Genomic DNA, 24,527 nt, shown 5'->3' on the forward strand with positions numbered 1-24,527 from the left:
AAGAGTAGAGGCACCTGTTTCCCATTATACAAGTGGTGTATGTGTTAGTGGTGCTCATGAAAACATCAATAATAGCCAGAGATACCAAGTGTCTGCCCTAGTGAAGTTTTAAAGAATTCTTGATGTCTATAGCCATCTTAAATGATACGAAAACTAAAAGTGTGGAAAAACAAAAAGATACTATTTTCCCCACCTGTGGTGTTTTATCCTTTGGTCTTTGGATTTTAAGTATGTCTGCTAATTTGGTGCTGGGTTTTTGTGTTTCATCAAGTTGTAAAATGCAGTTTATTTTCTAGTATTTCAGAAGCTTAACACAAAAGGGGTTTTGTTCTCAAACATCCACAGTTCGCAGAACTATGTTGCTTAACTGTTTCTTCTACAAGTGAGGGTGGGGAGGGATGGCAAGTTTGATCTAATTGTTTCTAGGCTTGGTGCCTTTGTTTGCATAGGAGTTTTTTACAAGAGGTGGTTTGATGTGATTTTTCTGTTATCTTCCTAGTGTAATGCCCTAATCTACTTTGAAGGCTTTAGAAAACTTCCCTGCCAAGTTCATTGCGTTCATTTTGTGCCTGACTTTTATGCATGGAAAGCAATCAGGTACACAACCAGCTAGTACAGAGCTAACTTTTATTCTCCTTTGAATATGTGCAAATTTCCAACAATCTAGCATAAAAAGTCATTTTTTTTATTATTTGCAGTACCAGGCCTTGACCCAACTTGTTTTCTGGATGAAGTTCATTACCTGACAAAAGGCCATGCCATAAGAATAATTCATTAAATAGACAAGCCTTTTGTTTTTCACCTTGTCCTTAAATTAGCTTTTCATTGTAGTATAGACTTCTATGAGATAATCAGCTTGTAGCTTGTAAGGTCCTTCAGTTGTGCAACCATTGCATTCTCAAATGTTTACTTGAAAACTGTTATGAAGGAATGGTCGTCTATTTGCATATGTGCATGTTCAGACCCAGTCTCGGGTGACATGCAGCCATTCTTGTTCCACAGCTGGTTCTGTTAAGACAGGTAGAAAGTGGGGCATTGCATGTCTATGAAGTTATTTTTGCAACTCTGGATTTTTAAATGATCTTGTGGTTTAATCAAGAGACTGTAACTGCTGTTACGTTTCATGATTTATGACAATGTATTATGCATTCCAAAAAAAGAGTCTTTAAATGCACATCTAGGAATTATTTTTCTTCTGTTGCAGATTGTATGCAGCTAATAAACAGCGGACTACATTTTTTTTGTTTTAGTCCTGGTCAGTATTAAAGATATGCTACATTACCTTTTGTTGTTAATAGACGTGGTGTGTTCTTAACAAGTAGTAAAGTGTGCTTCGAAGAACTAATATAGACATGTCTATGAGATTTCCCTGTGTGTTACTAATGACACTTAAGTGTTTGATAACTGCGTCATTTAGGATGAACTAGTTCAACATTGTTGAATATTCCAATTTATAATGTTTTGCTTTGTAGTAGTTTTAAATCATCATCTGTGATGCATGTGTAAGGCCTGATTTATGTTGTTACACTTGTAACAAACTTGGATGTATGGGCTGGAGTTGTATGCTTGTCCGAGTACAAATGGGCTTGCTTGGAAGGGCAATGTATGGAAAAGCATGCTGATGTGAGTGATACTAGTGAAGATATGTTGGGATGGACAAACAGCTGGAGTGCAAACTCTTCCGGAACTTGTGTATACTCCAGTACGTTCTGGTTCTTAAACTGCAGCATTGGTGACTATTTGCTTACGCTTAGGGCTTATGTGGGTACATCCATGTGCTAGAATCACATCTGTATTTTGTGTTTAAAAAAAAAAAAAAAATCTCAAACAGGTTTTGATTGCCAAGTATAGTCCATGATTACATTCCTGGTTGCTTTTCGAAGTGACTTCGATTATTAACTTCTACCTCTTAAAATCAAGTTAAAGAAAGACTAAATCTGAGGCACATAAAACAAAAGCAATCATTCTCTTTTCTTGAATACAGTTAACAATAAGAACTACATTCACTGTGTGCTTCCTGGGGGTATGAAATACAACTAGGAAATAATTCAAAAAAATGAAGAAAGCAGTACTGTTGGTGCAATATTGTATTGTCAATGCAATATTGTTGATGCAATTCCACCTCTGTCGTCAAGTTCTAAAAAAAAAAAAAAAAAAATTGTATTTATAGTATTAGTACAAACTTTATAAGCAATAGTAGTTTCAGTCCTTTCACAACTGTATTGCAATTTTTTTATTTTTACTTTTTTAAATAAATGGCCCTAGAAATAAAACTCTTAGGTGTCCAAATCCACACTGGCAGTCAAACTTGCTAAGTTCAGGCCCTAAGGTTCTACCTTCTCCTGTCCAAAGTAGCTTCTTCACACAAACATTGTCAAGCCTTTGTCTTCACAGCTGCTGTGAAATATTACTTAAAGACTTTGGCATTTGAAGTGGAAGGGCGGGGGCAAGCTGAAGGGTTAGTGTATCCTAGCTGTACTTCTTTGCTGGGTATGACAGTGATTTAGCTTCTTCAAAGACATTTATAAATCTTATTTTAACTTATTTCCATTTTCAGTTTTAGAGTAGCTGTTGCCACTTTATCTCAAGAAGAATGGTTGTCTTGCTGATTACATATTTAAACTCCCTAATGTGTGTTTGTTGTGTAATGCTTTTAATGTGAATCAGAGACATTACCAAAGTGACTCTTTAAAAGAAATTCTGGAGTAGTTGCTGTGGTGTAAAGCTGAAATTTAAGAAGCATCAGTGAAGATTCTTTTATACAAAATGGAAACAAATTGTTCTTCCTGTTTCATAACAACTAACATCATTTACTCTCAGCACAACGTAAATGTCTGTGTGAGTAAAGAAGAATAACCAGATCTCTCCCCCTTCTGTACTACGGCAAGGAACGTTTCTTTTTGAATGTTCATAAAGGTAAATAAACTTCCCATGTCTTTTCTCCCTACTGATTAATTCATTGGAAATAATGGAGAAATTACAAGAATAAAGACTTGGTTACATAGCTTAAGTTCTATAATGGGGAATTGATTGTTTATGGTAGTCTTTGTGTGGTCTATGAAGTTTTGCCTAGCACAGTGGTTGAAAAAGCATACTAAATTTTCTCTGTTACTTGGATTGTAGCCAGCAAATTTTCCAAGTGTTGCAGATGACCTCCTGACACACTGCCTTGTATCCAACCACTAGAGTCTCTGTCTTTTGAATTGGTTTAGTGAATCCAGTATCTTTCCTGATCTTCAAGCCAGCTCATTTTAGGAATAAATCCAGAGGATAGAATGCGTGTACATTTTTCTTCTAACTTGTTTACTGCCAATAGCCAAGTATAATTCATTTACAAGACAGAGCATTGTGTAGAAGTCGTGAGTTGTGTTTAACATGTATGCTTAAAAATCTTAATCGTGTAGGCTGGTTGCCTCCAAAATCTATCTTTCAACCACAGTCCACAAAAAATGCTGAAGTTATTCTTGAGTCTGGAATGAAACTTATTTCCTTTGCAGTCTTGTTACAAAAATATTCTCTGTTTTGAGGAAACTATGCCATCTTTTATAAGTTCTTCAGTCATTTACAATTGAGTAAATTGTAAATAGTAAGCAGTTTCCACTCTTTGTGGTTCTTTGATACTGTTAGCATCTGAAAGAGGATAGAAGTAAATTTAAAAGATTGCAAAGTCATGCGTTAGTCATTAGTCATTTATCACTTGCAGAAATACCTTTAAACTTTCAATTCTTTGACCATCGGTTCATCAGTATTTTCATTTAATTACATTTCTGGACTTTGATTATATTGAAAATAGGCTGAAAAGCTGTCGTTTTATTTTTGTGATTTAGAATCATAGAAGACACTGAGTCGGAAGGGATCCACAGGGATCTTTGAGTCCAACTCCTGGCTTCACACAGGATCACCCCAAAATCAGACCATGTGTCAAAGCGTTGTCCAGTCGCTTGTTGAACGCCGGCAGGCTCAGTGCTGTGACCTCTGTCCATTGGGAGCCTGTCCCAGTGCCTGACCACCCTCTCAGTGCAGAACCTTTCCCTAACACCTGTCTGAATGTCCCCTGATGCAGCTTCATGCTGTTTAGGGTCAAGAATATCACAGTTATGACTCTTCATGTGGGTGGCGAAAGGAAAGGTGGTAGGTTTTGGGAAAGATTTGGTCTATCTTACAAGTCTTCAGCTTTTTCAAGGACGTATTGTATAACATAATATAATTACGCTGCATTAGTAAGCAGTGAATTGAATTTTTTGGTTGCTGGAAGATTTGCAAATGCTTTTTCTCTAAAACTAAGTGTTTTCTCTCAGATGTTAGGCTATTACTAATCTGATTTCATTTATTCCTAGGGGACAATTGCTTTGAATTTTGAAACTGAGTTTTATAAAACAAAGTACAACTTAATTTCACAGGCTTTTTACTGAGTACAAAATAAACTTTGGAAGAACTTTTAAAATTCAATTTGTGTTTATTATACATAGTAATTTTTCTAGGGAGGTAATAGTGTTCTCAGAAAAGAGTAAATAAGGGGCTTTTAACACCACCTTGTTTTTTCCATGTAAAGTTCTAGTTGGCCTACTGAGTCTTACACTTTTTTTTTTTTTAGATCACTTCAGAACAAACTTTTTGTATCCACACACTCTTGGCATAACTTCATTTTAGTCTTTGTGTGTGTTGAGATACCAACATTTGTGCCACTTATAAATAAACTGGAGGGAACAGACAATCACTGAAGGATTTGCCTGCACATAAGCAGAGGACAACTACCTCTGAACCCACTTCAGGAGTGGATATTCTTACTCTAAAGTGAGTGCATACACATAGGTTTCCAAGAATAGCTTCTCCTTAGTAGTGTCAGGTATAAGTATTGTATTTGTATGTAAATTATCAGATTTGTCCTTCTGACAAACATTTTTTTCCCTTGTTGCTGCTGTTTGCAGCTTTATATAGCTTGATTCCTCTTCTTTAAGTAGTCTTGACAAAAAGCTTTACTGGCTTTCCAGTCAAAGTTTAGAGGATAATTCAGTACTAACATTTTAGGGTGAGGGTAGACCTGTACTAAGAATTCTGGACTTATGTCATTTTTATTTCAAAGGCAGATCTTGTAAGTTATAAGTTGTGTCACTTTTTAGGAATGAAAAAATGCAAAAGTGACCTCTTGTCTCTGCTAAGATGAAGGTTTCTGGAAAGTGGAGGACAATGTTTCACTTTTTCCACCACTTTTTTGAGCAGGTCTAAACTGTGCATTAGAGGTTGGCTTATAAACGCCCAGGTTTTTTGATTCTACACAATAGGCTCATGTGGCGTCAGGGCAGTGTGGTGGAGTAATAACAGTTTAATCCTGAAAATAAGATATCTGCAAAAGTTCTGTTCATAGATCAAAAAGCACACCTTAGCTGGAGTGCAGTTAGTCTTGCATGGTTGTGTTGCTTCTTGTTCCTGAATTGACACTGTATCTGCCTGGCACAATGCTAATTGGTATAAACTTGGGAGTTTGTTGTGTGGTTGTCCAAAGTGTATTTTAAATGCTTTGTGAAATACTTTGTAAACTTTTGGGACAATAAGTGTGTCTCTGCCAGATGCACCTCCTGGCATCGTTACAAAGAACATTTTAACAGTATGTTGTTTTCAAAAATAAATGAGGTGGCCGAAACTTTGGGCAAAGTTAATGGATCTTACATCTCTGATACTGTTTTCAGGAGGAATTTTACTTTCTATAAGTGTTATCTTAAAATGAAACAAGGAAATAAAGGTTGAACTTGTAGTTTCTGAGTTTGCAAATAGATTTTAAAATGTTTGCACAAGTGTTGTTATTTTCTTTAGCAACTTTTTGACATGTAATAGAAAATAAATGAAAATTTCTAGGAAATATTTTTTTTTGTATACTAAGTTTGCTGGTATTCCTTTTTACTCTGTTTCCTCACTTAAGATGAGCAGACATGCATTTGTCTGTAATCCCATGCTTGAGAAATTAAGTAGTGCTGACAGTGCTTATTTATGTGGAATTTTAAGTCCGCTACTTATAGTCAACTAATCTTTGCACAGTGGTAAAGCAAATGATGTCATTAATGAGTTTATCCAAAGCAGTATTGGGAAAACAGTTGTGGATCCAACAGTGTTAAGGTAAATATTTGCTGTTACTGATATTATGACGGGTAGCTGAAGCAGCCTTCCACAAATCAATAGTTGTTAGAGAATTCTCTGTTTTCCATGTTTTTCAGGTAATACAGAATAAAACTTGAATATTTAAGAATTGGAGTCCTCAGCTGTGGTGATCTCTTTAAAAGAAGATTGAGAACTTTTCAATTCCAAATGGAGATATGATTTAAAGCTTATTAAGTGTATGGTAAAAGCTATGAAATAGAATACATATGCAATACTTTTTTCGTCTTCATTTCCTCATGGCTGCGTGTAATAGGCTCTCACAAATTTTTGTCTTCACAAGAACAACACTTCTTCTTGTGGTTCTAGCTACCTGTAAATAAAGGGAGTTGCCAATGAGTTATATTGAAAGAAAAATTCTAATTGATGTTAGACCATGGGGCAGTCAATAAACACCGAAGCAGTTTCTAATAATTTAGTAATTTTTTCATAATTGTTTGTGTTTTAGTGATCATTAGAATGGAAACTTTTCTCCAAAGGCAATTTCACTTTGAAATCTGTCTTTAAGAAAAGGGTTATGACCTGTTGAAGCTGATAGCTGAGTTTTTGTATTTTTGATAGAACATTATAGAAGTGCCACGAAAGTTACGTTGCAGTTGTTAGAAAGACTTCTGTCTTTTTAGAAAGCTCAACCTTAAATGTACTGTGGGAGAAGAAGACCAGATCACTTTGCCATATTTCTGCTTTTTAGTAGTGAAAAGAAGTGAATTTTTCACTCTGTTTTTTTGCTGAGTAGAAGTCTTGACTTACATGGGGCTTATTAAGTGCCTTTAAATGTCTGTGCAGGCTGGTATTGTTACTCAACTACAAAAACTACAAAACCTACTACTTCCAGTAGGAATTCCTTTAGGAGAAGCATGTGAATTTTAAAAGTAAATCTTCTATTATTAAGCCTTCTTATTTTCTTTTATGTAAAAATAAATTTTTGATCCTGAACTGTTCATAGCAAACTTTCCTGTTGTGGCCAATGAATGAATTGGGAAACTAACTTCACTTAAACCATTTCTCTGTAGTCCTTATGGAGCTATGCAGATACCGAGTTTTGTAATTCCTCAGACAGCATTGCTCACGCTCTTAAAACAGAATTCCCAATTTTAATTTTAAAAATGTTTAATAGAACTATATATATTTTAAATATTTTATATTGAAACTGGTGTCTCTTTGAACCGTAAGTATTTGTGTCCAGTTGACACCTCACAGGTTTCGTTCTTAGTGGCAGTTGGCTTTTGTTTCAATATTACCTGCACTTTCATCATCCAACACCAAGATATAACCAAGGTATCAGTTTTTCCTTTTAGATTTTTTTGTGGTATTTAGGTATTATTTTGTGGAGGAATGGGATGTTAGAATAAAAATGACTAGATTTTCTGGGTTACAAGTTTTCCTATCGGTCTTGTATGAGTAAGTTTCTGTACATCACAGTACTGATAGTGGACAGCATCTTTTGAAATTTCAGTGGGGAAAAGTTGTAATGATTCTACAAAATTTATGATAAAAGGTCCTTTGCAAGTATGTTTGTTTCCTTGTCAATTGAGAGTAGTGTTCCTGCTAATTCTTGTGTGAAGTATTACAAAAATACTGGAAAATAGCAGTGAATTCATCTTGCTGCCCTACAAGTCACACTTTTTTTCTTTTTCCTGCAGTTCTGAAAGCAAAATATTCTCAGACTAACTGAAGCCTGCTGAAGATCTGTTTTTATTTGTTTTGGTGGCTATCTGGTAATTTGTAGCTTAGCGTGTATTTACATTTATACAATCTTGCATTTAAGAAGATGGCCATGGCTTAATTAAGAGCTATATATTCAAGGTCTCTTTTGAGAGATCTGTTGCTTTAAATCTCTCTGAAATAGGAGAATATGTTCTCGAAGAGCTGTGTTGTGGTGATTACTTGAAACCTTACTTATCCTCGTGGAAAAGGAAGGGAACTGCTGTGAGCGTCTCAGAACATTATGACAAACTCCCCAAGTGTTGTGCTGACAGACGAGGCTTGTGTGCCAAGTTTCTGAGCCGAATTGTCTGGTGACTGACTTCTACCTGCCACATGTTACAGAGAGTTTCTATGAACTAAAACATAACTATGGCTAAGAGAAAAATATAAAATCGTACTGAGCTGTGTGACCTTGGAGTGGGTAGTAAAAGACTGGATCATTTTAACAACAATTTTGTTTTTAGTAAAACCCTTTAGATGATGCCAACCATTTTGCTATTTTTAGCATCATGTTCCAGTAATTTGGTATCACTTATGTCAAGTGCAACCAGTACTTTCCACAATATGAGATGTTCTGGCATGGGACTTGCCCTTCTTTTAAAGGGAGCAGGGAGAGGTTGGTTTATTTCCTTATTTATTTTTATAAATCTGTGAACAAGTCCAGGCATCTGAGAGGTAAACTGAAATATCTTAGACTGTGCAGTTTTATGATTAATCCAGTGCAAGTCAGTGCTGCTGCTGAAAGGGGCATTACGCTGCTGTTTGTGTTGACACAGTGAATCACTGGAGAACTGCTTTGGTTGAACCCTAAGCAGTCTTTGCCAGGTTAGTGTTCAGCCAGAGTAGTTCTTGTTCCAGTTCATTTTTGGTTGCACAAACTCTGGTTCTGGTCGAAAGTAAAGGTGGGAGTGAGCAGTAGCAATATAAGGAGAGATTTTTTTTTTTAATGGAAGCACTAATTTATATGAGATTAAACTGAAACCATTAATCCCCACATTTCATGATGATTTACTTACCTGTAAAGAGCTTTTTCATTAATTTAATGTTGTTTATGTTGGCAAGAAGGATAAACTGTTCAAAGTTGTGCAGTTGAAAGTCATTCAGAAGCTTAACAAGTAATTATGGCTTTTGAGTCATTTTATTGTCCTTCAGGAGACCCAGGCACAGAACAGTTGATGAGATTGAATACACTACATTGTTCCTGTTGATCAGGCATGCATATATTATATATGCATATGTGTCTATATATTTATTTATTTATTGACCAGAAAACTCAGTCATGTTAGTGCTGTACCATGGCTTTCCCATTTTCAGGGCAGTCAAACACTTTTGTGTCTCTTCCCAGGATCTGTGTTTATGGATTATCCTGTAAAAGCTGTTAACCAAAGTGTTTAGAGAACATTCAGTCAATGTTGTGAAAATTACTGCGGGAAAATATTACAGAAGAGAAGTCTTCTAAGGGGTGTAGGCTTTCTTCTTCCAGATGGATTTGAAAAGTTGTAATTTCAATGTTAGAAAGCCAAAAATTGAGTTATTTACAGTATAGATGTACTTCAAATTTGCATGAATATGAATGTCTTATCCCCCCCCCCCCCCCCTTCATCTTCTTGTTCTACAGCACCTTGCGATATAGTGGTTGGTGCCTTAGTTGTGTATTCTTATGGTACCATTTGTTAGTAACCATGCAGGGTGAATAACTCATTGTGTTGCTTTTGTTTGTTTTGTTTTTTTCTTCAGCTGTCCAATCAATGTTTTTGATAACCAGCTTTAGAAATCTTGTAAATTGTAAAGAGGGAAAATACCTTTCCTGGACAACTTCAGTAAGAACAGAGTTAAGAACTGGAGGAGAAGGCATGTTGCAGAGAATAGGTTTATACTCTTTTCCTCAGACCACCTTTCTGCTAATGGAGGCTAGTGTTTCTGCAATTATCAGGGCAGTAAGCATATTTTGAATGAGACACTTCTCATTTTTAATGCACTTAATGAGTAATGCTCATGGACCACAACTCCTTGGCAGCTAGGACCTTGGAGTTGTGGCAGACTTGTTTTCAAAGATGGAAGCCAAGACTTCTGGTCTTGTTTACCTATATAGATGGGATCCCCAGAAATCTGGTGACAGAAATAGGGGCATCTAAAAGAAGGTGTCCCCTGCCTCACTGAAGGGGTATGACATTATTCAGGTTTTTGCTTGGTAGCTGTTTAAATAATTCTCAATTGACTTTTAAAAGGATAGTTATTTCATGAAATCCAATACTTGTAATTGTATTTGTGAAATTTAAATATAGTCTGTCAGCCACTTTTGCTGTTAAGAGAAAATTGCATTGCGTATTTTAAAATCAGATGCTTAGTGAACATCACTGGGTGTTGGGAGAACAACTCTTTCCAGATTTGGAATGTGCAGCTGAGCAATGATGTGTACAGCTTGATCAGCTGATGAAATGTGGGTTTGGATGTGTGATTTCTGTAAATGATTTCCAGATGTTATACTTGCCAGCTGAATGTCTCAAGACTGTGCTGTTAGGTCTAAATTATGAAGCAAAATGGATGAAATGTGTAGATGATAAACTAGTGAGCATGTACTTTGAATTGTTCTGTATTCTGAAGGGGAGGAAAAAAAAGGCAAGATTCTGTAGTCAAATTACTCACAAAGTAATGCCAGAAAAATAGAGATGCTTTTAGTTAGGGGTACCTGAATTAATTTAAGACATGTGAAGAGCTTGAATGGTCTAATAGGTAATGCTAAGCAATTTTCTGTGTAGCTTCTGTGTTAGGAACTTTGAAGGGAGAAACTTAGGAATTTAATGTTATTCGTGCCAAAACATGTCTATTATGGCACTAGAACTGGAATCTAATAAATTACAAAGTTATCTTTTTGAGCAGCATAAAGTAAAGTTTGTTTCGGATTTCCCTAGAATTTTCTTGAAATCTCTAAAGCCTACATGGAATTTTTTGATTTGCTGAACCTTCTTCAAATGTTTCAAATTCTGATACATGTTTAGGGAAGGGATTTATCTTGAAAGCAGACTGTTTGATTTCTTTCTCTTTATTTTCTCCAGGAAGTACTAACATAACCATGATAGAAGACAAAGGTCCACGAGTGGCTGACTATTTTGTAGTGGCAGGACTCACTGATACAGATACTGCAACCCTCCTGGACCAAGAAATAAGCCGCCAGGAAACAAAGTCAACTGGTCCAAAGGCTCCAATTACTGACATTGCTGTGATCATTAAATCAGCTGGTGAAACTGTCCCAGAGGGATACACCTGTGTTGAAGCTACCCCTACAGCCCTTCAAGCCAACCTAAACTATGGAAGTCTTAAGAGTCCTGAACTTTTTCTCTGCTACAAGAGAGGCCGAGACAAACCACCTCTTACTGACATTGGGTGAGACTTTTGTAACTATACTTCAATAATATAACTACTCCTTCAGTAATGATCAAATCTTACTCTTCACAGACGATGCTGAAAACAGATGTGAGAAAGCTTCTGAAAGCATATGCACTTTGAATATATACTGTTTATTGTGTTTATATCCATGTAGCATTTTCATTTTGAAATAAGTTCAAAAAACATGTCAGTCTTCTAGTGAACTTGCCTTTTTAGAAGGAATTACAATGTTTTAGATTAAAATTATATGATATTGTTTTAGCTTAAAAAGATATTATGGAGCAAATCAAATCTGAGAAATTCTCTGCTGCAGTTTTATGAAAGGTAAGAAAACAGTACAAAATTGATGTATAGAAATGGTATAGTTCAAAACCCAAACTGTAATGTTTCATCTGGAAATGATGACTTGAGAAGACAACTAAAATGCTATTATGTGAAATTCACTTCAAGATAGATACCACTTAAAAATGGTAGAACACTGAAATAAAGATCTAAAAATAATCCATTTACCAAGGATCTTGTAGCCTGCATTACTGTCAGATTGCAGTATTTTTGAGGTTGCTTACAAGTTCTGACATGGTTGTCTGCAAACACTTGATTGATTATGTAGTCTCTTGACAACTCTAATCAGACTTGTATTCCAAAAAACACACTTTTTTTTTGTCTGATGCATAAGTTTCTGAAGAGTTACTAGTACTGTATTTGAAAACCTGAAGTATATTTTACTGTATTGCAACAACATGTCTATGGTATTTATAAATTCCATGAAATTACCTAAAATTTTCTTGTGATTACCTGCAATAATTCGTAATGATTATACTCTCATAACCAATAAATCAAAACCTTTTTGTTCTTCTCCAGAAATGTGAACATTTTTTTCCATGAAGTCTAAACCAGAACTTATGGTTTAATTTGGTAAACTTTCAGTGTGGACTTTCAGAGTGGAGAAATCTGTTTGTTACTTACCTCCAAAACTTCTTTAATTCTGAAATTGCAGTCTTTTATGCCCATTTCTAGAGTGTCTGAGACTGCTTTTTGCAACTTACAAAAGCTGAAGAAATGATTTTTTTTTTTAAGATTCAGTCTTTACAGTATAAAGCTATTTTTTTTCCTATGGAATTTGGTAACTCTTAGCTCTGAAATCAGTACTAGCAGTAGAGCTGATCTGAATATCAGTTTTCTGTCTCTTGTTTTCCTGAGACGTCAACAATTTTCTGTATTATCTTACATGTGTGCTTGGCTGCAAGTTGCTGCTGCAGTTGCTTTTGGCAAAGTAAGTTTGGGAACATCTGTGTCTCTGTAAATAGTTTTGGAGGTATATAGTTTAATAAACTTAAACATTTGTTGAAGTCAGATGAATATACTTGAGGTTTTATCAAATTAATATATCTGTATAGTTTCTCTATTGAAAAAAAGTGAGAATTTAGACTGGTAAGCTGTAGAGAAGAAAAAAAGCAGAGTGGACATGACTGAGTGGTGTGGTTGGTCATTAAGAGTACTGGAAGTTTGGTGCCTAATAAATGACGGAGGACAGTGAAGCTCTGAACTAATTTTATTACTTACAGAATACTAGGTTAAGTATAAATATTCAGGAGCAAGATCAAAAAAGTCCCCCAAAGTCTTGAGGTGCTGAAGATTATACTTTGTGATACTAGCATCTTGAGGTAATTCTCCATCTATAATAACTCATGAAGCACTGCAGTATTGTCTGACCTGCTTATATAGAACCATTACTTCTCTGGGTTGGATAAGGATGATGTAGAATTGCTGGATAAAAAGAAAACAGAAGATGGGGGAGGGAGGGATCATGACTGCTACAGTTGTGGTAAACTAAGAAAGGTGTGTGGTTTTCCTTATTAAATAAGCACTGAAAAATAAAGTAAAGAATGTGTCTGTACCAAACGTGTAAGTTTAGTTAATTTCATTTGTAAGTTCAAGCATGTCAAGCACAACACCTATGTGCTCTGCTTTTGACCTCCGGTATATGAGTGCCAGCTGAGAAGCAGAGTCCAGTCTGGAAAAAACTAGTAGTGAAATCTTAGTAATGAAATAAGTTATGTGACAAGATCTGTGGTCTAAGGATCGTAGTTCAAGTTGTATAATTAACCTCATATATTTCCAATTTTATTTCATGTTGGCTATCTAAGCTGTGTTCTAATACTCTTCAGTGAAACAGTGATTTTAAAATAGTTGTTTTCCATGTGTGTGACTGAAACTGCAAGATAACTGTTATAATGAGATTTGAACGCGTAGAGTTTCAGCATGCTATTACGAACTTTGTCATATAATTCAAAGTTTTAGCAAGAGGAAAAATTAGTAGAGGGGATAATTCCTAAAAGTGATATTTAAACCGGTAATCTCCAGCATATGCCTTTATGGAAGGGACTCTCCTAGTACACGTGTATTTTCATGTCCCCCTTAACTTTACAATGGATGCTGGAATTGGTTTCACAGGGAATATCTGATAAGCAAAACAGGGAAATAGTTGACTGACTATGAGCTTCCTGGGCAGATACTCTGTTTTAAATGATGGGTGGAAAACTATTGTGTTTGGCGAGCATTTATTCTATATTTTGTTTTACACAGATCTAGTTAGGGTGTTATAACTAACAAGTAATGGCAGGCTTTTCTCTCTGAGCAGTGATGCATATGAATGTTTTCCCCTTGCTGCTCCTGCTGTTCTGCAACTACGTTCAAGAGATGGTTAGAGCAAACTTTTTTTGTAAATTTCAGTATGTTCAAATAAATGTGGAGTTTGGGCAAGAGAGGTAGTATAAGCAAGTCAAATGTACGGTCTGAAGGCTAATTTCTTCTGTTCTCTAATATATTTTTTTAATAAAAAAAAATGTGTGAAATAATGTTTTAGCATTGAGCCTCAAGTATCTGTTAATTCAGCTGACGTTCTGAGTGGATATAGTAAGTAGAGGAAGATTATATCCCTTAAAAGGGTCAAATCCATAGTTGGATGCTGTTTATATATATACATATATCATAGAATGGTTTGGATTCAAAGGGACCTTAGTGAAGCCATGTTGGCTGTCACCAATCACCTCCTTATTTTCCATGTGCCTTTGCAGAGTTTCCAGGAGGATCTGCTCCATGATTTTGCCAGGCACAGAGGTGAGACTGACTGGCCTATATATGTATATATACAAACAACTTCTATGTAAATGTTACATATACTACTTTAATACAACTGCTTATAAAATAACATAAATATAAAATAAATGTAAATACATTAAATCTACAGTTATGGTGTTATATAGCAAATATACAATTTAGAGTTGTAAATAAATGTGTTTATAGGTTAATATATATCTTTAAAGCAGAGTTATCATGCAGTTTGAGTATACAAATAATTATTGATAAATGTATGTATATATATTTTTTTCAGGGCTATTTTTAGGGAAACAGGTTAAACAAATGCTGTTTAGAGGAAGGGGGGAGATGAGGGTGTTCTCCACTGATTCTGTGTCATTTTCCTTGTGTTCTGTGTTTCAGTGCCTTCTACCCTCTTTCACTCCTATCCCCAGACCTTCCAATTCTTCTACTGGCTCTTAAGCTGAAGGATCTGTAAGCTGGTAGTGAGTTCCTGTTGCAGCTGCTCACTTGCACACAGTTAAACCATTTACCATTCCTCTGAATGTTGCATTTGCTGCGGTTGTTTTTAGTTGGAAGAATAAAGGTTTGATCCTAGAATAATGATCCCTAAGATCCTTTTCATATATATAGCTCTAAAATTCAGTATTTTAAGTTTATATGACTGTAAATAATTCAGCTGCTAGTCATTCTGTTACTTTCTTTCCAAATAATTGTTGCCTCCTCTGGAATGTCAGGAAAAATGAGATTTGAGATTTGCTTGAGTATAAGTGCTGTGGGATTTTGCAACAAGATCTCTCTTCATTGAGTGTCAGTTGTTAGGAATGGGTGAGAGTTCCAGAACTTGTCTCTTAAATGGAAGAAAACTTGACAGAAAAATGCTTTAAAAAGTCTAAGTAATTTTGCCGTTGTAACACTTACTGTGGAAGAGACTAAGGAGAGAGTCTTAGATTTGTCTAATGCAGAGGTTCTTCTCTTACTGAGTAAGGTTAAAGTTAGGTAACTTCCACTGTGTAAATTAAGAAATACTAAATTTCTTAATTAAGTAGTTAGTGGTTCTGTGCCATGGATGCGTCTCATTCTGTGTAACTGTTTTCTGAAAGTGTTTACAGTAATATTGATTGAGCAAATGCTTTTCTTCACTAGAGATATATTTTAGAAACAAAAGTGAACCTGAAGTTCAGGGAGCATAAGAGAAAACGGAGGATGTTCTCAACAGCCATCATCTTCCATTGTTCCTTAAAACTCACTCATGTTGCAACTGCAGTAGGGCATTTGGAACAGCCTAGGATAATAAAGAGGAAACTAATCACTTGTATGTTAAGATAAATAATAATAGTGGTGGCAGTAGGAATAGAAAATAGAACTCAATCTTTTTCCTCTGCTTGATCCAGCCTCTGACACTCCTACTGCCTAGTGTATTCGTTTTAGCTCCTTTATTATCTAACATTAGTGCACTGCCTTCTCTTAAATGAGATAAGAAGAGTTGTTGTAAAGAGTTATAGAGCGTAAGGAATCTAAAAGGCAGAAATGTAGTTAGAACTCAAGGAGGAGTCAAGCTGAAGAGCAGGCCCACACTATGCAATTTTGCAACAGTGGGCGTATTTTTGAAATGGTTTTCCAGAAGCCCGGTTTCTGTGGATTATGGCTTTTACTGATCTGCAAGAAGGTCTTATCTAAGCATTGTTACCTGATACCAGGTGACAATACTTTAAATCAGCAAAACTGGTCAGAGAGAGAACTTAGGCTTGCAACATTACACACACAGCCTTACAAACAGATAACAGAGTTCTTGGTCTTACTTAGAAATAAAAGACCTAACATCTAGAGGAAACTGTAGGTGACATTTTGCTTGGAATGGAACTTTACTGATAGAGTATGTTGTAGGATAGAAGTTGATGAAATAATGTAGTAAGTAAGGTGCACTTAGGATGAGGGCAAAAGCTGAAACAGGAAACAAATCTTATCCCGATTAATACTAATTAACCCGAAGGCAGACATTGGGAAGCTGAAACAAGTAGATGCAAACTTATTCTTGTATTGAGGACTTTGTATGTATAGGGTGTCATGTTAAATATTTCATGCATCACTTTGAATGTTTTGATCTGAATCATTAAAAACATTGTTTATTTTGAATGATCCATGGGTGTTGGGTTTGTTCTGTTTGTTTTTCTTAAACTCCCTACTATGTGTGAGGTCAGGAAATGGTATGTTATTAATACTTCTGTTGGTGTATGTGTAGAGATGAGGGCTGCTTTTTTTTTTCTTCTTGCTTTTGAGAGGAGGTGATTCCACTGTTGCAGCCTTTAAAACTGGTCAGCCCCCTTAGCTTTTAGAAGTATTTGCACAAATGAAACTCTACAGTCTTTAAATATCTCTCTGAGAGTACTTGTAAACCTTTTAAACTGAACTGCTGGAATTGTCTAATTAATATGATGTTCCTTCTCAAAAGCTGTCAGTTTACAAATGGTTCTGGAATAGCTTTAAATTACTGAGTTTTAATTCAGTTTTATTTAGACTTAATGTGTTTTAACTGAAGCTGACATTGGAGACTGGTCTGTTAATATCCTTTCGTCATTAATGTGAGGCAGTGATGTGAAGAGATTACGTAAACTCTTTATGCAGACACCTGAATGAAGGTGACTTGACAGCTGCACGTGGGTTTGTTTCTTTGTTTTTTGTTTATCTTGCTAAAGTAGGCAGCCCAATAAGAAAAGCAAAATACATCTTTTTCCAGATAAATATGTGGCTTGGAAGTCATTTGGATAACATGTACTTTCTGTAAATGTATCGCAAACCAGTGGAGTAGTGTATTAAAACTAATGTTGTAACTCAGGAACACTTAACTCAGGTTCAAAAAGATCATACTGTTTACACATTGTTTTAAATGTAGCAAAAATGTTTGGAGAAGAATCTACAACTGAAAAAATTGTTAAAGGTGAAGGATATTGTCCCGCATGAACTAGCTGACCAAATTTATATGGCAGCCTGATAGGTACCAACCTATGTGATTCCTTTTGCTTTATTAAAGAATTCTAGGGCTGTAGTCAATGTATGTCCTCAATACTATGACAAGATACATGTTTGTTCTGTGGAATCATGTTTTTATATTCTAGTTTAAAGATGGTCAATAATCTTCAAGGGGTTTTTAAAAACTTTGTGGTATATTACTTTGAAAATTCTGAGAACTGCTGGATCTGTATAAGCTAAAAAGGTTTTTTTGATTAAACATGATAGGACAAGGGGTTATGGCTTTAAACCAAAAGAGGGGAGATTTAAATTAGATGTTAGGAAGAAATCCTTCACTATGGGGGTGGTGAGCCACTAGCACAAGCTGCCCAGAGAAGCTGTGGGTGCCCCATACCTCAAATATAGAGATCTAATCTAGTGATCTGGCCAAAATAGTCCAGATTACATGTAAATGGTGCAGTATGGACATGTATCATGTATTCTGGTTTCCAGGAATACAGGAATAACTGTAGTTATTATTTCTTTCTTTTCTATAGTCCAAAATATTATTTTTTGTCTGTTTTTTTTTTAATTTATTTTTTGTTACAGACTAAGAAATGTTAGCCAAACTATGAACGTAAATCCTTACTGGTTTTCCTTTTCCCTGGTTAGTTTAGTTTAAAATTGATGTGGGAAGCAGACTTTTATATTTTGTTGTTATTTTTCTTTAATTTTATTATTGTTGTTGCCTTTTTAATTTTTTTTTTAAGTGATGGAAATAATTTCTAAGAAGTGCTCAGATCTGTTGTGCTAGGCAATTGCCACCGAGTGGACTATTTCTGTACATTTGCCTAAGTAATTTCATATGTACCTGAACGTGTGTAATATTTTGCTTCCTTCCTGTCTGCAGAGTTCTGTATGAAGGCAAGGAACGTATCATTTCAGGCTGTGAGGTGATTCAAGCTACTCCTTATGGTCGTTGTGCTAATGTTAACAATAGTTCAACGTCTTCTCAGAGGATCTTTATCACATATCGAAGGGCTCCTCCAATACGACCTCAAAATTCATTGGCAGTGACAGATATCTGTGTTATTGTTACCAGCAAAGGAGAAACCCCTCCTCATACATTCTGCAAAGTTGATAAGAATTTAAATTGTGGTATGGTGAGTATTCAAGTTTAAGTATTTTTACCTTTTTTTTTTAATTGCAAACAAGCAAACAAACAAAAGAGGAGGCGGAGCACTTTGAACTTTTCCCAGCACTGTTAAGATGGTGTTCTATGGCTGCATCATAATTGTTTCATTCTATATACCTCTCATGAGACTTCAATTTTGTATTGTGTTACACTGATTTTTTCCTTTTGTGTTAGGAATTTCCTTCAAAAGTGATTACTACTTTAGTTTGCATATTCATGTCTGGGTACTCTTTTTAGGATTTTTGTTTGTTTGGTGATGCTGATACTCATAGGATGAAACAAATTTTTTTTCTTGGTTATTATTAAGACCATGTTACAAAGATGTGTAAGAATGATAATTACTGCTTACACTTTTTTTTTTAAATGTTTGCTTGTATTTAGTCTGGTTTGTGTTCAGTTCTCTTGGGCTGAAGTATATGATTTTTTTCAAATGGTAGGCAAACTGCAAAAAGACTATGCAAATAGGCAGTTTATGGAAGTATGTTAAAGGCTTCAGGTGAATTAATTAATTAATTAAACACTGGAGGTGTTTAGAATTTCACTACCCATGAGTGTCTTATTTTGTATAACCGAGCAAATGTAATGTGTGAAAGCTGCAAATAATCTGCTTCACTTTTCCCTGTTCTTACGTGGAAATAAGTCAAAGAACAGTGTGGTGGTATGATTATTTTATGTAAATCTGTAATCTCTAAGAATGCGGAAAGGGTGAATCCTACATTCCTTGAGTTAAATGCACTCAGCAGCCAAACAGTAATTTTATTCTGTAACACGTTTTAGTTAAATTTCTTCTCTGTTTGTAAGTGGGAGTATATTCAAATGCTTATACTTGATTTCTGTGGTGCCTGTTGTTGTCTTTGTTTGCTGCAAGATGAAATTTGTGTCTTCCAGTGGGGTTCCAGTGTATACCTTTGTTATAAGAAGTCTGTGCCAGCTTCTAACTCCATAGCGTATAAAGCTGGTAAGTAATTTTAGAAGCAGACCGTCTAAGCATGTTAACATAAAGATTCAGATACCTTCTTGAATTCAAATAAAAATTTTAAAAGGTAAGTGTTGTCTGTCAAAATTCTTTTCATAGAGCATGTCAATTGAAATTGAAATTTTGCTTTCCTCACTTTTTTCCAGGAAAAACAAACAAACAAACAAAAAGCTTTAATAGAAACAGCATTGTTTTATATTAACTCAGTGTGTATCATGACAGGTTAGGTGGCTTAGGAGTTTAAATGAAAAGTCTAGCAGGCATTTCATATGTAACAAATGACTTCATAGTTTGTGTCTTGTGTTGGTGGTGAAGGAGAAGGAAGAGTAATTGAAAATTCCAATCAACCTTATTCATATTTCCTTCCATGCCTCACAGTTAATGCAATGTCTTTAATTGGAAATTTAAATGTGTTCATTTATTTCAGCTCCAGAGCTATTCACTCGTTTCTTATTAAAGGGATGTGAAAATACTTTGAGCAATAAATGAGAAAGACTTAAAAGAAAAGAAAGATTTTCTGTCTTTTTAAAAAAAATTTAATGCATTGCCACAGATTTTTTTCCTCCAGAAGTCAAGAAAAACTTCCAAAAGTTTCTACTGAGCGTTAAATGCAATAAGTTCCTTTTAGAGTAAACTATTAAGTAGAAACGAAACACATAGAATAACAAAGTCAGTGTACCATTAAAAAAGTTGGATGAACAGCAAAAGTAAACTGATGATTGCAGACTCATTTTCTACAAGGAAGATTTAAATATACTTCTGAAAATGGGGCAACAATTTGTTTAGATTGAACACATTAACTCAGCAGAAAATACAGACCTAATTCATCCTCTTTTCAGTGGAGATACTTGTACTGCTATCCCAATAGATAATTAGCTCTTTCTTCATAGGAATTTCTTTGTAATAAAATCTGTTTCAATGGCACATTTAAATAGCACAAGTTCCTGCCTGATTTAAAGTCAAAATCTTCAGTAATAAGCTTTAACTATGTACTGGTAATTGAGCTGTTATTGAAAGGAAATATTAAGTATTCACGTACAATTTCTAAATGATTGTTACATGGATGATTTAGTCTCACTGTTAAATTAGAGACTTTCTTCTTCTGTGGATGCTATCTTAAGTTAGTAAGTCCAGATAAGCAACAGACGTATCTCTGTATTGTGGAAAATATATAGCTTACATTATTTAGGGCTTCCAGAGCAAATTCACTAACTTTTACTTCTCCCATAACAAAGGCTTAATTTTCAGATACCCTCAAGAGAACTATGAGTCATTCCCATTGTCAGAATCTGTACCTCTCTTCTGCCTTCCTATGGGAGCTACTATTGAATGCTGGGACCCTCAAACCAAATATCCACTACCAGTGTTCTCAACGTTTGTACTGACCTGTTCTTCTGCAGAAAAGGTATGGCTGCACATTGTGACTGTTCTTTGCTTTTAATTTAAATGTCTGATAAGGAGATACAATAGGCATCATCTCTTCTGTATTTGATAAATAGTACTAAAGAAATTGTTAAATATTTCACTTATAAAACTGTATGTCTTAAGTGTTCTTATGAGGCAGAGGTAAACCAAAACAGGAAATAGATGGAAGAGTTTGTGCTGTTTAGACCCATATAAGCAGAACTATATGCTTAGCAAACCTAAAATCACAAGGCATGGATTTCTCTGTTCTTTCAAGAAAACTTTCCAGCAGCAGAAATGTAGCCTACACGTGAAGGTGATATTCACTTACCATGTGTTAGAAATGTTGAAGTAGTTGTGCTTTTCCCATGATTACATCAAAAGCTGGTTCTGTGTGAATTTGTATGAATTGGCTGTGCAGGTGTCTGTGTGTATGGGCAGGAAGATGGTTATCAGAAAACAACAGAAGAGCAGAAATCTACATGCTGAGAGGCAGTATGTGAAAGGTGGTCAAGAACTGGTGATCTCCTGCAACTAATGATGCTGTCAGAATTCACATGAACTGATAAACTTAGAACACCAACAGTCCGTGGAATCTTTACAAAGCCCAGCAGCACCCACAGGCAACAAAAATGTGCTGCATGACTCAGCCCACGTGTAAGAAGTTAGTGTCTGCTATATGCAGACAAAGACTACAGGATTAGCACTACCTGATAAAAACAAGGGAGTGCTTTTTGGAGGTTGATCTCTCAGCTGTTGCTTCAGCTTGCCAACTGCACTTGTGTGTGAACTACAAAAGGGAGTAAGTGACTGTAATACGTGGTTAGCTGTCTGTGACTAATAAACAATAGTTTGGCCCCATTAATGATGACAGCTTAACTTTCACTCTCTGTCCCCCATCAGAGAAGTTTATATACTTCTCTATGGCCAAACAAGAAAAAGTGTTTCTCCAAGGTACTAATAATTCATTTGCAAGGGTGAATACAGTAGCTGCCAGTATTTGTCACAGAAATAACATATGCTCTGGTATCCATCTCTCTCTGCTCTCCTTTTGCTGAACTTGCTAGAATAATTCAGTCAGTTATGAAACTTATGCAAGTAAGAAAAGAACATTAGAAACGATTGGTCCCTGTTTAGTTTGATTAAAATAAAGTCAAAACTAAAATAATTTTTATCGTTTAGCGTGGTAAAGATAAGAGAATGTTACGGCATACAGTCATTTTGTGAAGTGATTTTTTTGACCAGTAACAGTTAATAGGTAGGGTTTTGTTATGGAATGCAGTTTGGTTCCTTCCCTTTCATTTTACTGAGTATAAATACTTTGAGTAAGGTGCCATGACAAAAAGGAAGAGAGGCACAAGAGTCCAAAATATTTAACATTTCCTTTATAAGGATGCTTAATGTATGTTATATAAATGAAAAATAGTTTTCACAAGCTACTAAGAAAACCACTGTACTATGTGTGCAAACACCAATGACTTATGAATAGTTAAAAAATTGTAACCCAAACTGCTGTTGAATACTGAGTCTGCTCAGTTGTGTTTCTTCATCTTTTAGGTTTATGGTGCTGCTATTCAGTTTTATGAGCCTTATCCCCGGGAGCTGCTAACAGAAAAGCAACAATTGCAGCTGGGTCTCTTGACAGCTGTAGAGAGGAAAGTGGTTACTTCCAAGTCCATCAATTCTAATAAATGTATCTGCCTTCTCTCACATTGGCCTTTCTTTGAAGCATTTCGAAAATTCCTTATGTTCATCTACAAACTGTCTGTCTCTGGACCTCATCCTCTTCCCATTGAAAAGTACGTAAAACATTTTTCAAGCTAACATGTAAAGATGGTAATATCAGCTCAAGTGGTCATCTGATATATATGTCACACTTTCATAAGTGCTGCATTTCCACCATTATCTTGGTTGCCCTGTACAGCTTACATTGTTACTGATTGCACTGAGAGAAATCGTAGTTTCTTCTGTTTAATGAATAGCTTTTGCAGATTTTTACCATTGCTTTTTTGTTAAAATTTTTCAAGCCTGTGTAATTTTCTTTTATACTTGTCAGACACAAACAATGGTTGAGCTATAAGAGACATGCCAGTACTTGCAGTCCTGTATTTTAGGTTATTAAATGTAAGCTCAGGGACTCTTTGCATTAGCAGTGTGTATGTGTCCATATTGAAGCTCTGCAACTACTGCAGATGAATTCTGTTTCTCTCCCTCTTCCTTCTGCTCCCTTACCCCTTTCCCCTCCCTGCTCCCCCACCCCATATATATGTATGTATAAAAATATGAAACTTTATAGAGGATGCTTTTCATTGTATGGGATTCAAAAACAAAAAACAAACACAAAAATTCACTGAAAACTTGTTATCTTCAAAATTGCATTGGCTTCTGGTAGTGAAGCATATACTTTCTCGTGGGTAAGCCTGATGAGAAACTCTGTAACATGAAGAGATTTTTACAGAGATTTTTACAGTCTACCAGAGATTTTTACGTGGTTTGCCTAAAGGCCAGTGTGTTCTTAACTTTTGCATGCACATATGAAGCTGCCACTTAATTTTCACTCATGAAATGTGAGTGAGTGAGGCTTCTTTCTTTCAGTTTGTGTAAATAGGCTCCTAAACTTATCAAAACAGTAAGTAAATTGTAACTGTACTTCTATAACATATGGTACATACAAAATCCAATATGTGACATTGTTTTCAGTCCCTGTTTAGTCCTCAATGCTGGTTTTCTAACATCTTATCTTCTGTTCAGGCACATATCCCATTTTATGCACAATATACCTTTCCCTTCACCACAAAGGCCAAGAATTCTTGTGCAGGTAGGCAAAACATTTACTTTCATTTTTAATTATCATAATACTCCATTTTGCCTTTGAAAGTCTGGATTCTTCTTTTAGGCTTTTTACTCAGCTTTGAATATCCAACTGCTAGAAGGGAGATGGGATGAGATGGGTGAAATAGCCTTCTCTTACATTGTTATAAACCTGGGGTAACCTAGCAAAGTAAGCTATTTCAGATTTTGTGTGGTACAGACTGCAGCAGCGTCCTAGTTGCATTTTTGAAATTTCTGCCATATATTGGTCTTTCATTTTATAGACATCATTCGCACTGTGCCATTGGGGGTTGTTTGTTTTCTATCTTTCTTTCACTTGTCCACTAAGTACTGTGGTTCATATGTTAGTCCCCTGGGGCGCTCTCTCTTGTGATCTCTGCTTAATCACCTAGCAGTAGCTACATGTTCAACAATGAGTCATAAACTGTTTCTTGTAACTTCTGAGAATTATTTTGGTGACTAATACAAGCTCTGTTGACTTAGTGAACAAAAGCTCCAAACGTTTTTGATTCACATTTCTTGCACGACATTGTGACTCTGTCTGCCAGGCATTTTATTATATTATGGATAGGTAGTTACACTGGAATATTTTACTTCACTAACTTTGGAATTGTTCTTGCCAATCATGAACTATTTTGTGTTTCAGCTTTCTGCCCATGATGCATTAATATTGTCTCAGCCAGTTTCTACACCATTACCACTAAGGTACCACTATCAATGTTTTAAACGTATTGTACTTGAGCCATCCCAAGGCAAATAGAAATGAAGCATAGAAGAATGCCAAACACTATTTCAATATTATTAGATCTTATAAACAGAAAGCTCAAT

At 35.5% G+C, this 24,527-nt stretch overlaps 1 protein-coding gene across 2 annotated transcripts in view; it reads left to right on the forward strand.

The window, feature by feature from the left end:
* Nucleotides 1-24,527, forward strand: part of DENND4C (DENN domain containing 4C) — a 77,388-nt gene that overhangs the window by 12,165 nt on the left and 40,696 nt on the right. For both annotated transcript variants that reach the window (XM_040542051.1, XM_040542052.1), the window contains exons 2-8: nt 10,914-11,241; nt 18,203-18,455; nt 19,376-19,445; nt 20,699-20,868; nt 22,425-22,666; nt 23,619-23,685; nt 24,346-24,404. In XM_040542051.1, coding sequence (XP_040397985.1) covers nt 10,931-11,241; nt 18,203-18,455; nt 19,376-19,445; nt 20,699-20,868; nt 22,425-22,666; nt 23,619-23,685; nt 24,346-24,404 — 1,172 coding nt within the window. In that variant the 5' untranslated portion in view covers nt 10,914-10,930. The remainder of the gene's footprint in view (nt 1-10,913; nt 11,242-18,202; nt 18,456-19,375; nt 19,446-20,698; nt 20,869-22,424; nt 22,667-23,618; nt 23,686-24,345; nt 24,405-24,527) is intronic.

The sequence above is a fragment of the Cygnus olor genome, chromosome Z (genome assembly GCF_009769625.2).
Source record: "Cygnus olor isolate bCygOlo1 chromosome Z, bCygOlo1.pri.v2, whole genome shotgun sequence".
NCBI lineage: Eukaryota > Metazoa > Chordata > Aves > Anseriformes > Anatidae > Cygnus > Cygnus olor.